At 44.1% G+C, this 12707-nt stretch overlaps 1 protein-coding gene across 1 annotated transcript in view; it reads left to right on the top strand.

The window, feature by feature from the left end:
* The window catches only part of NTN3 (netrin 3), a 60330-nt gene extending 52965 nt beyond the window's left edge, over nucleotides 1-7365 (top strand). Inside the window, exons 6-7 of the mRNA XM_044303714.1 lie at nucleotides 558-632; nucleotides 4400-7365. Coding sequence (XP_044159649.1) covers nucleotides 558-632; nucleotides 4400-4728 — 404 coding nt within the window. The 3' untranslated portion in view covers nucleotides 4729-7365. The remainder of the gene's footprint in view (nucleotides 1-557; nucleotides 633-4399) is intronic.
* The last annotated feature ends 5342 nt before the right edge of the window (nucleotides 7366-12707 follow it).

Raw genomic sequence — 12707 nt, 5'->3', positions numbered from 1 at the left:
TGTCACCCTGGCACAGAGCCCTGGCACACTTTGTACCGTCCACCCTACAACAGATGGCCTTTTCACCCTGACTTAGACCCAAAGCTCTTAATAGGGTTGGAGGGGCTTCCGTTGCCCTCATTTTGTTCAACCACAGTGCAATGTATTAAAAAGTGGATGTAATAAACAAGCAATAGTACAAATCGCCATACCTGTACAGACGTCAGGCAGACGAATACAAGGAGCAGTCCCTTCCTCTTGGTGGACACAATCACTCTCTTGATTGGGTTTGGTGCTGCGCAGGAACAGACCACCACCCGTACTCCATCTGCTGAGGATGGCTAACCCTCCCGATACACTGACAGATGTTCCTAAGGGCTCTTTCAGATGACCGCATGTGTTTTGTACGGTACGGATACGAATGAAATGAACGGGTCCACACCCGGTCTGCAATATTGCGGGCACATAAATATGGTCGTGTGAATGAGCCCTAATATGCGGAATTTGGAAATAGTTCCTCCACATGTATTATAGAACTTGTTTCTAATGTAATAAAACTACTCTTCCTTATTTTGTAGATTGCGAGCAGTACTGCAAACCTCCTAAGGGAAATTATAAAATCAACCTGAAGAAATACTGCAAGAAAGATTATGGTGAGAAACCTCGTATGTCTATACATGTGCTGTGCAGGGCTCTACTATATGGAGTGATATGATGTCAGATAAATCGGGGTGACAATGAGAGAAAAGGACAGGGGCGAAAATTGTCTTGTTGCTACTTGTAGTTCTTGAGTTCACTTTGACTTCATAAGCCGCTGCATGAAATCCGTCATCCTTCTATGCACAGTCTAAGGCCTCGTTCACACTTCTCCACGGACGGCGAACTTACCCTTTGATGCACCATTGGTTTTCCAGTCGCCGTGGGTCAGTAGAAAAATCACGGAAACATGAACCACTTCGGTCTGTGATGTGGACCAAACACACCCACTGAAGTCTATAGGTCCGGTAAATCCGTGTTCGGTCAGCGGTTTTTCATGGACTATTGGTAGAAGATGCTCTAGGCAGGTCTGTGGAGTAAAAAAATAAAAAAACTGTATACTGCATGGTATACTTTTTTTTTTTTACTCAATGCCTCTGTATAGAATAGCATTGTACTGACACATACAGGCTTAATGGAGGGCACTTTTTTGGTCCGCATTAGGTAAATGAGAGCCAAAAGACGCATCTGACATATACATTGGGAGCGTTCCTGCTGAATATGCCAAATATGAAAATGCGTACGAAGCACGCATGCACCCGTGTACGGCCAATTAGGTGGCTGATCGGTCTTCTGTAAATAAAGCTAAATTATTGCATGATGGCATGATATGTGGCTTGCATCTGCTTGCTGTCTGTGAATGGTAGCATTTATTGTTTACCTGGTTACCAGGATTTTAATATTGAAGACCTATCCTCAGGACAGGACATTAATATCAGATTGGCCGGAGTCCATCACCCTCCATTCCCACCGATCATCTGTTACCCTGCTTTCACACCTGAGCGTTTCTCAAACGCGCGTTTTACGCGCGTTTTTGTCGCGCGTTTTTTGTAATAGTAAACGCGCGTTTGACGCGCGTTTGTGTGATTGACTGCAGTGTCCTATGGCCACAAACGCGCGTCAAAACGCCCCAAAGAAGCTCAAGTACTTGATTATGCGTTGGGCGTTTTACAGCGCGATCGTACGCGCTGTAAAACGCCCAGGTGAGAACCATTCCCATAGGGAAGCATTGGTTTTCATGTGTTGAGCGTTTTACAGCGCGTTTGAACGCGCTGTAAAACGCTCAGGTGTGAACTTAGGGTTAGGGTGCCTTCACACGCTGCTGATTTTGTTGCAGAATTTTCCACAACTGAAAATCAATTACATTTACCTGAATGAGGCTTGCAGAAATCCATGTGCTTGCCGCCCCATTCAAATCAAAGGAACTGATTTTCAGTCACAGAAAATTCAGTAACAAAATCCACAGCGTGTGAAGGCACCCATAGGCCTCATGCACACGACCGTTACGTTTTTTGCGGTCCACAAATTGCGGATCTGCAAAACACGGAAGCCGCCTGTGTGCCTTCGCAATTTGCGGAACGGAACAGGCGGCCCATTGTATAAATGCCTATTCTTGTCCGCAAAACGGACAAGAATAGGACATGTTATATTTTTTGCAGGGCCACGGAACGGAGCAACGGATGCGGACAGCACACGGAGTGCTGTCTGCATCTTTTGCGGCCCCATTGAAGTGAATGGGTCCGAACCCGAGCGGCAAAAACTGCGGCTCGGATGAGGAACAGGACAACAGTCGTGTGCATGAGGCCTTACCATGTAGCTCCGGTGCTGGAATTACACAGCTGCATCCATTGTGTAGTTGACAGCGCTGGTAAGTGCAGCGCTGCTCCCTTTCCAATAGAGGAACAATAAATAAATAAATGAATAAAAAAATATGAAAATAAAGACAAATGACACGCCAGAGCAGATTACCCAAAACCAGACATGTAAGATGCCATTTATTAAACAGAAATATGCCTAAATTTCTGGCGCAGATTGCAGCGCAAAGGTCCTTTGCGCCACAATCTGTGATTTCTCCCTGCTCAAGCCAGGTCTAAAAAAGTTGGCGTGGCGTGGACGGACCGGTAGGCCCGTCTCATTCATCATTTTCTACTCCTGGTTTAGGCGTAAAAAATTGTTTAAATGTAAGACCGCAAGGAAGCTGTCTTACATTTAGAAGCAGCAGTGGATCCGCCGAAGTTATGTAGAGGCCGCTAAATCTTTATAACTCCAGCGGATTCTCCGGCACAAATAGGGGTTATTAAGACTGGCGTCTACAACGCCATTTTAATAAATGTGCCCCATAGTGTCTGTGCTCTATTACATAGCATGGGAGCATATCAGCCTATGGCAACCCATCTAGGAGCAGGGCTCTCTGCAGCAGGCACTGGCAGTGATGTGTTGTTAGGCCATGTTCACATCTCTGGTGAAGGGTTCCTGCTGGAGTTCACCGTATCTGGCATTGCCGGATTCTACAGATCACCAAATGATCCCTATTGCCTATAATGGGATCCAGCAGTGATCCGACCGCTTTCCGCCACAAACTCCGGGTTTTGGCTAGACAAAAAACATTGCACGCAACGTTTTTTTGGTCCGGCCAACAGCCGGCATTTTACGCCGGATCAGACATCCAAATTCTTTTGCCGCAGAAGCGACCGCTGCCTTACTTCAGTTGTTTTTGCTGTTTTTTACTGAATGCTGTGGAGCACTGACCCTATAATATAGAATGGGCCAGAGCTTTGGATGAGTTCAGTATATCATAGGTTAGAATGGGTATAAGGCAACTACTAATCAAAGGTCACAATGCAAGTACCAGGGTACAGGGGTCATGCTATAAACTAGTTTCCAACAGTAAAAAGTGAGCATATTAGATCTCGGGTCATATAAAGTTCAGAAACCGACAAGAAAGTGAGAAAGGATGTGAACCCAGGAACATGTATATCTACAATATTCTTCTATAACTCAACATATACCCCATGATTTATGGTGTTTGTGTGGGGGTCTTCCCATCACTGGCCTTTAGGATAGCCAGAGCATTGATATTCCAGGACTTGTTCAGCCACATAAGAGTTAAGAGAGGCGCAGAAGAGGGGAGATGCCACCGGGTTATAAAAGGACTGTATCCTCATTAGGGCGAGAGAAGAGAATACTCTCTTGGCCTTTTAATTCATAGGACGGTCTGCTTCCACCTCTCTCTATTTCACATACTCCCTCTCCCTAGTTCTTTTCATTCTAATCCCTTTCTCTGTCTGCCAGAAATGTTAAAAAGGATATCGTCCCCCCCCCCCTTTAAAAAAAAAATCCATGGGAGGGAACCGTATGCTAATGAGATGCTAATAATCACCTGGCGGTGCAACCATTGGACGTAGACTGATGGCCCCTAATCAGTGTGACACGGTGACCATTCATCCTGATCGCGGAGGGGAAGCAACACATTGATGTATGGCAGGGACTCTTGGCGTGCGGAGAATAGAGAAGGCGTTATGGGTCTGTGAGACGTGAAAGTCTGAACCAGGCCTCCCCAAGCTGTCCCTGTCAAGAAGACAAAGACCCCCCACTGATAAATAGAGCTTTTTTGGAAATGGGGGGGTAGCAGGCTCATACCATAACCCTTAGTGCTTGGTACCTCATTTAGCCCGAACAAGAGATGTTATGTGCCTGGATGATAAATCAAGGTTATTATTATACATGTGAATCAAGCCCCTGCCCCGGTACACCGTTATCTCAGTGATATATCGGTGAAGGGTTCATTTTCTTTAATGAAACTGAAAAATCTGGTTCAGTTTGGTTTTTGTGAATCTGCTACCCCATGCTATATGTAAGACTTTCATCTTTTCTTCACTTACAGTGGTGCAGGTGAACGTTTTGGAAATGGAGATGGTCGGATCCTGGGCAAAGTTTACGGTCAACGTCCTTTCAGTCTACAAATGCCGAGATGACCGGGTGAAACGTGGTGATAACGTCCTGTGGATACACATAAAAGATCTGTCCTGCAAATGTCCAAAGATCTTGCTGAGCCGACGATACTTAGTGATGGGAAGCAGCGAGGGTCAAGGAGATAGGCCAGGACTTACAGCCGACAAAAACAGCATGGTCATCCTATGGAGGGACGCCTGGACCAGACGCCTGAGGAAGCTACAGCGCAAGGAAAAAAAAGGAAAATGTGTGAAACCGTGAGGGTTGTCATGGATAGGGAACTTTAATTCTGTATATACACAACCTTCAATGCTTGGAACTACGCACATGTTGGCATCAGCGGAGACTGAGAGTCTAGGTGAGAGCAAGGATGCTAAGGGTGCAGCTTAGACAAGATCCACACGTGCAGAAGGATGCTTCTTTTCAATGGCCTAGCAGTGTCTCACCCGTTGAGAGGGTTACAACTATCCATCAATGTTCACAACGCAAGAGACTATGACACCCATGACCTGCGAGCCAACTGACCCCTAAGCATGTTAGGCACTGATCTTGGTCTTGAACCTCCATTAACGGGGACTAATGCATCTTATAGTCAATGTGCAAAAAGTCAAGAAGGACCAGGATTGTTCTCAAATTGTGACCTGGTGTCACTAACTTACGAGGCCTTGACTCTATGCTACAAGGTTATCGAAACCATTGGCTATCTTGAACGCTTACGCCAGATGGTTTAAATTTTATATTTTTCGAAACAACATGGCCGGGCTGGGGCATGTGCTACACGTTCTCAAAGACCAACTCACTGTCCAGTTACCATGATGGATCTACAATGGGAAACATGTCTAAGTTCTAAGTATATTTGTATGACTATCATCTTTGCCCTAATACAATTATATTTAGGAGGTCACAAAAAATTCTGAAAGGTTTCAAAAAGGATTTCAAGACCACCCGATGCAGCACAAAATGCCACAAACTTAATTCTTGACGTTAGTCAACAAGGATAACGAGAACCTCCTCCCCTTCCATCAAGGCCGCTGCCAATTTACACCGGGCAAAACAAAAAATAAAAAATAACCTGCTTGCCCCAAAAATGTAGCACCTTCAATCTGATCTGAATGCTTGCAGACTGTTATAGGGAACTGTATGGATTGTATCTAGGGATGAAGACCTGCAGGGCTATGTACAGTAACCCAGCCTCTGCCAAACAGCACGACATGGCATATGCTGCCTCTTAACGGGACAGGAAAAATAAAAACAAGTGACTTGAGGACTATATTATGGGTGTGTAAAAAAGTGTTGTGATATGCAAAATAGTGTAACATACAAGCCGGTATATTATCTTATATTATAATGCATTAGACAGGACCTTCTCGCTGTCGCTCAGGCCTAGCAGTGAAGGGGGTTGTGTAATACGACGCGTTTTCTGTAGTAATATATGTGTAATTTAAGTCTTCGGTACGTTCATGTACTGTTTATGTAGTGTGTATCATATGTATAGAACATTGGGTCCACACAGCCGATTTCTTCGTGTCATTTGCTTCACAGAGTTTCCACATCGACTGACCTGCTAAGAAAAAAAATCTGAAAGGCTTTTATGGAAACCCGTAAACAGGAAAAATGTGCCGCATCCAGTGAGCAATTAGATTAAAATGGAAGTAAACAGACAATTTGCTACTGCCGGATAGGAGGCATATTTCCCAGTGCCACCAAAATGGCTTTGTAAATAACAGATTTGAGAAAAATTCCTTTTTCTTTTTTGCAGGGTCTTTTTGTGAACTTTACAGACTGATGTCTGGTAAATGCATGCAGCAAATTGTTTTTTTTATGCCATTTTTGCAGCTAAAATCAGGTGTGGATCCTAAAGGAAGAGAAAGTATTAAAGGGGTATTCCTATCTGAACCATTTATGGCATATCCACAGGACGTGCCATAAATATCTGATAGGAGTTGGCGTAGAATTCAGGTGTAATGTGAGGCGGTTTTGTGGCACACGGGTTCCACCGGCAGCCTCCTCTTCCTCCGTTTTCCAAAAGTAGCGAGTGTGTAGGAAAAGGGACAAATCACAAATTTTACTGTAAAATGGGACCTGCCCGGAAATTTTGCCAGTATTCTATGCTAGAAAACTGCCGTAGAACCTTTATAAAAATTGCATGATGAAACCTATGTCTTCCCAGAATTAGCAGGGTTCCCCTCCTGAGACAACGCTCCTACTGAGTAAGGCCTCATGCACACGACAGTTTTTTTGCGTCCGCAAATTGTGTGTCCGCCCAAAAAAACGGATGCGGCATCCGTTTTTTTGGGAGGGTCAGTTTTTTTCCACAGATCCCTTGTAATAAATGCCTATCCTTGTCCACAAATGTTAAAAAAGTAGAACATATTTGGCACAACTTGCTGGATACCCTAGACAACTTTCCTTATACATCTATATGTTTTGTGCCAAAAATAATTGCACAACTTTGGTGCGTTTTACGCCTTATCAAGTCCGTTTTTGCAGCATTTTAAAACGACACTTTGCAGCTTAGGCGTAAAAAGGGTATAAAATGCATAAGAAACCGGAGACACATCACCACACGCCCTATGTTTTCTTACGAAACTCTGGCACGTTTTGCTAAGTAACTTTCTTCCAATGTGTTCTCTTTCTTGGGTTATAATAACATTATGGGTAAGGAGGCGCCGGGGGGGGGAGTCGGAATAGCTTAGATTTGCACCTGCTGAAATGTTTTCATTTTGCTTTAGACAAAACAGAAAGGTGGTAAAGGGGCCACGGCGCTGGTTATATTAAAGGGCATCTGTCAGCAGATTTGTACCTATGAAACTGGCTGACCTGGTCCATGTCCGCTTGGCAGCTGAAGGCATCTGTGTTGGTCCCATGTCTATATATGCAAATGAGCTTCTAGGAGCAACGGGGGCGTTGTCGTTATACCTAAAGGCTCTGCTCTCTCTGCAACTGCCGCGCCCTCTACAGTTTGATTGACAGGACCAGGTGTGATGGTGTTTCCACTGTCTGGTCCTATTAATCAAAGTGGAGAGGGCGCAGCAGTTGCAAAGAGAGCAGAGTCTCTAGATGTAACGGCAACACCCATGTTGCTCCTAGAGGCTCATTTGCATATAATAAAACATCATTTTTCTCAGCAATGCGGGCACATATAGACATGGGACCAACACAGATGCCTTCAGCTGCCAAGCGCACATGCATTAGGTCAGCCATTATCATAGGTACAAAACTGCTCTTTAAATTTCCAACAGTAGGTACCGAGAAATATACGATCCTGCCCACGAGCCACACTACACACATCTGCTGTGGTGACATAGCAGCGGCCCCGGCTGTGTATGAATGTAGTTACTGTCCACCCTCCTGTGCAGTGCCTTGTGAATCCTGATGCCCACCCAATCCTTTTCCCCTTTCCATCCTTCCCAGAATATTTTATTTGATGCCTCAATTCCAAACTCCGATCAATGAAGCAATTACTGGATCTTCTTACACCACATCCTAAATGCCTTTTCTTTGTGGCGAAGGAGCAGGCTCCTGCCTTGTAAACACCTTTCCGACATGGAAACACATTCAATAAAATAAAAAAATAAAAAAAAGATTTACCTGACTTTTTGGGATGTTTTTTTTTTTCTTTATTTCCTACATATCGAGTGTCAAGTAAATTTGTGCCTGGAAAGAATGCTTTTATGTTATCCTGGATTTTTGCAATGTGCTCTTTGGGCGTCGGAAATCATTCTGGAAATGATTTTGAAAAACATAATTTTGATGTAATTGGCTCACAGATGTTAGCGTGATGTGTCAGCATATCTGATATATTTGGACGTGCCGAAGTGCGGCAGAGGGGTTACGAGGGTGAAGGTAAAGCAGAAAGCAATGTAAGAGAAAGAAGAAAAGAGAAGGAGAAGTAAAGAGTTAGGGCTCATGCACACGGACATTGCTCGGCCGTTCCGTGCACTGGAGATCACAATTTGCGGTCCACAATGCACGGGCAACATCGGCATGTGCATGAGCCCTTAAAGGGATCATGTGAGATTACGAAAAAGCGCCACTGTTGTTTATAGGCTGTGCATGGTATTGCAGTAGTCACTGCAGAATAAGCTTGTTTTCTAAAAAAAATAACACCTTTCGGCCTCTTTCACAGAAGCCTATTTGCAATCCGTGTATTTGTGTACCAGAATCCGCTGCTAATGTTAATGAATAGAGCTATTCACAAGGGCGTATAGTTTCCGTCAGTCTTTGAAATTTGCTGCCTGTTTTAGTTTTGTGCGTATTTGCTTCCAAATACACCTATTCTAGTCTATGGGAATGCATAAAAATGTAGGAAGGAATATGCACTTAAATCTGGATGAATTACTGAAGCAATACTGATGACAATGCAGATGGTATAGCCTCCATAGCTGGAATACGGACAGATTTCGATACGCTCGTGTTAAAGCGGTCTCTCTCTAATCTCACATGACCTCTTTAATTAATAATCATTGCTACATGTGAGAAATCCAATTTGCTTGTAAAGGTGTCCTTAGACATTAGATTTATTCACAAGACCATGTCCATTTTACGGTCTGCAGACCATGAAGCCGCAAAATATGGATGCAGTCTGTGTGCCGTCCGCATCTTTTTTTGTGGACCCATTGACTTCAATGGGTCCGTGGTCTGCATTTTGCAGACATAGTCTATCTTTTTGCAAAACGGACAAAAGGATGCAGAAAGCACAAGGATGGTTTGAGTTTCTTTGCACATCAGTTTGTCCATTCTGCAAATAGATAGAACATGCCCTACACCGGGATTCAAAATGCAGACCACGGACCCACTGAAGTCAACGAGTCCGCAAAAATGCGGATGCAACACGGACAGAACCTGTCTTTTACGGATCCACAAGTTGCATACAGCAAAATACACAATGCAAAATTGATTCAATAAGGTGGGTCCAAGCATCTATCTAATGTGATTGTGGGGGGGTCACTCAACTACGACTAATGGCAGACACTGGGGGGGGGGTGTTGGGGGAATCAGGCATGTTGATTATCAACATGACCCAGTCTTCGTTCCCACAGGAAATAAGCCAGTAGCAGTGGAATCTGGAAGCGGTTCTCCCATTTCCACAATGAAAAAACAAGCTGAGGCAAGCGTGCATGTGTATGGGGGGGGGTTTGGAGAAATAGCCATTGGTTGAAGGTTCTCAGTCTCAGATATTGATCCTGACTCCCCCATTCACACGTATGCTCGGTTCTGCTGAGCATGGATGTATTTTTTAATCAGGAGAGGAGAATGATTAACTGCGAGACATCTCTCCTGGGGAAACAAAGGATTGGGCGTATTGAAATTCGACATGCCTGATCTGTCTTTCCAAGACCAAATTCTGTGAAGGGAAAACTGTTATACTACAATACACAAAACAATTGCCAATCCTTCCAAAATCAACCAGATTGGCCAACTTTGCTCTTATGTATGTAGGCACCATTGGAGTCATGTGTCCCAAGAATACTATGGTGAGTGCTATGATCCGCCAAAATAACAGAATGTAGGTTTAATTACCTGTCACAGGTAATCCCCTGATGGGATGTCACTAGGAATTCCCACCAAAGAAGCTAGATGTATTGTGGTGGAGATCTGGCTCGCACCTGCTCTATTCGTCTACTCTTAGGCTTATTGCACACGAACGTGTGAGCTCCGTGGCCGTATTGCAGACCGCATTTGCGGATCCGCAATACATGGGCACAGTTCCGCGTGCATTCTGCATCATGGATGTGGACCCTTTCACTTCAATGGGTCCGCAAATCCAGAGATGCGGAATGGTGCGGTGCACTACGGAGTGCTTTCGTGGGGTTTCGTCCAGTACTTCCGTTCCGCAAAAAGATAGAACATGTCCTATCTTTTTGCGGAACGGCGGGATTGCGGACCCATTAAAGTGAATGGGTCCGCGATCCACTGCGGCTGCCCCAAGGTGGGTGTTTGTGCATTGCGGAACGCAATTTGCGGGCTGCAGCACGGCCACGGGGCACACACCTTCGTGTGCAAGAGGCCTTAGCAGGACACAATATTGCTGCTAGATTGAAATTAGGCTGTGTTCAAATGTTGTGGCCATGGTGCTGTTTTTGCAGCAGTTTTACAGTTTTCATGCAATTTCAGAAAACTGCCACAAAAACTGCATCCTGCTAAGTGTAGACGCAGCCTAACGTTACAATTCCCAATACCGGAAATAACGAAGACCTGATACCAGGAGCAAGACAAGCTGTCATGGGGGTTTCATAACGTGCCCCCTCCAATCCCTACCCAAAAACGTTCTGCAGTTGGATTGACAATTATGTATTTAAGTACCTGCACTGCCCGCGCACCAATCCCTAAGCCTATCCCGTCCCAATCAGAGGTGGATGCACAGAAGTGAAAGAATGGAGAATTTGGCAAAAACCTGTTGCCCCGAGCGCAACACATCTCTTCTAAAAGAGAAGGCATCTTTAAAAAAATGACCTATTGTTTAAATCACGTTTTTATGTTAAACTAATTTGTAAATGGAGTCTGTCACCTCCATATGGCCATATACAGTGCTTACATGGCTCTGTAGCACACCTATACAGGATTGTAACGGTACCTTTGTTCTTTTCTTTAGACTTGCACCAGCAGGAAAAAGGAAGTTTAATTCATATGCAAATGAGCACTCGCAAGCGCCTAGGGGCGGCGTTCAGTGTGTAAGTGTCCAGGCTGCTCTGCCTTCTTTTCACTTTACTCCTCCCCAGTCTCTGCCTTTGCCCGCCCTCCAAGTCTCTTGTCTCATCGAAAGGTCCAGACTTGGAGGGCGGGCAAAGGAAGAGGCTGGGGAGGAGTAAAGTGAAAAGAAGGCAGAGTAGCCTGGGCACTTACACACTGAACGCCGCCCCTGGGCACTTACCAGTGCTCATTTGCATATGAATTAAACTTCGTTTTTCCTGCTGGTGCAAGTCTAAAGAAAAGAAGAAAGCTACTGTTACAATCCTGTATAGGTGTGCTACAGAGCCATGTAAGCACTGTATATGGCCATATGGAGGTGACAGACTCCATTTACAAATTAGTTTAACATAAAAACGTGATTTAAACAATAGGTCATTTTTTTTAAGATGCCTTCTCTTTTAGAAGAGATGTGTTGCGCTCGGGGCAACAGGTTTTTGCCAAATTCTCCATTCTTTCACTTCTGTGCATCCACCTCTGATTGGGACGGGATAGGCTTAGGGATTGGTGCGCGGGCAGTGCAGGTACTTAAATACATAATTGTCAATCCAACTGCAGAACGTTTTTGGGTAGGGATTGGAGGGGGCACGTTATGAAACCCCCATGACAGCTTGTCTTGCTCCTGGTATCAGGTCTTCGTTATTTCCGGTATTGGGAATTGTAACGTTAGGCTGCGTCTACACTTAGCAGGATGCAGTTTTTGTGGCAGTTTTCTGAAATTGCATGAAAACTGTAAAACTGCTGCAAAAACAGCACCATGGCCACAACATTTGAACACAGCCTAATTTCAATCTAGCAGCAATATTGTGTCCTGCTAAGGCCTCTTGCACACGAAGGTTAAATAATTTTTAGTGACAACATCTATATTTAAACAAAAAACATAAAACCATGCAGTTTCCGCACTGGCCACTAAGCCTAATAAATATTTCTGCAGTTATCTACTTATCATCACAGGCAGGAATACAATGACTGATATCACCTTGTTGTATAGATAATATAGGACTCATCATTCATAATAGGTGATTGTCAAGGATTATCTACTCCCTCCTGACCTCTGCACAGGTCACAGAGCATGGCTACAAAACTTTTTCATAGAAGTAGGGTTGTCTCTATACCAAAATTTTGATTAGATTGCGATACCATAAAAAAGTATTGTGATACTCGATACCACGCAAAAAAAAAAAAAAAAAAACACCAAAAAAGCAGCGTGCATTCCACATTTTATGGAACATCCGGCCCCTAATAGAACAGTCCTATTCTATTTTTTGGGGGGAACAAGGTGACTATAAAATGGCAAATTGCGTGTTTATTTATTTTTTTCCTTCCTTTAAATCAGTCCTATGACTGAGCATCAGCATGTCCTGTGTACAATTACATATAAAACCAAGGACAACGTGGACATTAAAAATACGACACTTATTTTAAAAGATGCATTCCTACAGTATAACCCACCAGGAAATAATGCGGCCCATCTATCAGAGGGTCCTTTCTAGAACATTAAGCACAATTTCTTAATGCAAAAAATTATTATTTCTGCTCACAAAATACCG

Source organism: Bufo gargarizans, chromosome 8 (genome assembly GCF_014858855.1).
Source record: "Bufo gargarizans isolate SCDJY-AF-19 chromosome 8, ASM1485885v1, whole genome shotgun sequence".
NCBI classification, from domain to species: Eukaryota; Metazoa; Chordata; class Amphibia; order Anura; family Bufonidae; genus Bufo; species Bufo gargarizans.
The sequence above is the reverse complement of the archived record's forward strand: the minus strand, read 5'-3'. Positions and strand labels throughout refer to the sequence as shown.